General features: G+C 65.8%; 1 protein-coding gene across 2 annotated transcripts in view; it reads left to right on the forward strand.

Moving 5' to 3' along the window:
* Positions 1-684: 684 nt before the first annotated feature.
* PPARGC1B (peroxisome proliferator-activated receptor gamma, coactivator 1 beta) overlaps positions 685-1,067 on the forward strand; it is a 120,392-nt gene continuing 120,009 nt past the window's right edge. For both annotated transcript variants that reach the window (XM_010850550.1, XM_010850551.1), the window contains exon 1: positions 685-803. In XM_010850550.1, the coding sequence (XP_010848852.1) occupies positions 726-803 (78 nt within the window). In that variant the 5' untranslated portion in view covers positions 685-725. The remainder of the gene's footprint in view (positions 804-1,067) is intronic.

A 1,067-nucleotide genomic window follows, 5' to 3' on the forward strand; every position in this document is an offset into this window, starting at 1 on the left:
CACTGTGGACGTGGTCAGAGAAGGAGTTGAAGTTTTCGGGGGGGGAAGTACACAGTGAAGGAAGCCAGAGAGAGAGATAGTTAAGAATATGGGTCAACGCATCTTCCAAAGAAAAGATTTTTTTTAAAAAGCTTCCCCCTCCGAGGAGCCTTCCTTGATTTCTCCACCTTTGACCTATGGTATCCCTCCCTGTCTGGCTGCAGCCCAGCGAGACACTCAAGCCTGTAGGGCAGTCAGACCTGGGCTTTGTTTTCCTGTATTAAACTATATCGTGGCATCAAACGAGGTCCTCTGCCTTCTGAGGCCTCAGTTTCCCCAGCTGTGCCGAAGCAGGTTGTCTCGTAAGGACCCGCCCAGCGCTAACGCAACGTGATTCGGTCGGCAGGAGCAGTGGGCTGCCTGCATTGCTGCGCAGGCATCGGGCTGCTGGCTGACTACCGTCACCCGGCTGCGGGCGCTCTCCTCCCGGGCCGGGGGCCGCGGGCGAGGATCCCGGCGCCACACATTGCGCAGGGAAGGTGGGGTGCGACCCCCGGCCTTGCGCGGGCGCCCTCGCGGCCCGCCCCCGCCGGCCAGCGGCCCTGCGGCAGCGGGGGCCTCGAGCTCCGCCCTCCCTCCTCCCGCCGGCCGCCCTCCCTCCTCCCGCCTCCCTCGCTCGCTCGCTCGCTCCCTCCCCCGGCCGGCTCGGCGCTGACTCCGCCGCACGCTGCAGCCGCGGCTGGAAGATGGCGGGGAACGACTGCGGCTCGCTGCTGGACGAGGAGCTCTCCTCCTTCTTCCTCAACTATCTCGCGGACACGCAGGTAAGATCAGCAGGGGCCACGGCCGGGTAGCCAGGGCCGCTGAGCTGCGGAGGCTGCCGCCGCAGCCGCGGAGGCCGGGAGGCAGCGGTGGGCGCATTGAGGGGATCGGGGGTTCCAGACTGCAGAGTCCCCCTTCCATGCACCCTGCGATGCACTTCTTTCTGGGGACAGGGAGCTGGAGGTCCCCCCACCACGCATGCCGGACCGTTGCGGTCGCTACGGCCGCTGGGGAGGGTCTAGCCTTGGTTGCTTGGATTCCGGCCC

This window comes from Bison bison, unplaced genomic scaffold (assembly GCF_000754665.1).
Source record: "Bison bison bison isolate TAMUID 2011002044 unplaced genomic scaffold, Bison_UMD1.0 scf7180017864291, whole genome shotgun sequence".
NCBI classification, from domain to species: Eukaryota; Metazoa; Chordata; class Mammalia; order Artiodactyla; family Bovidae; genus Bison; species Bison bison.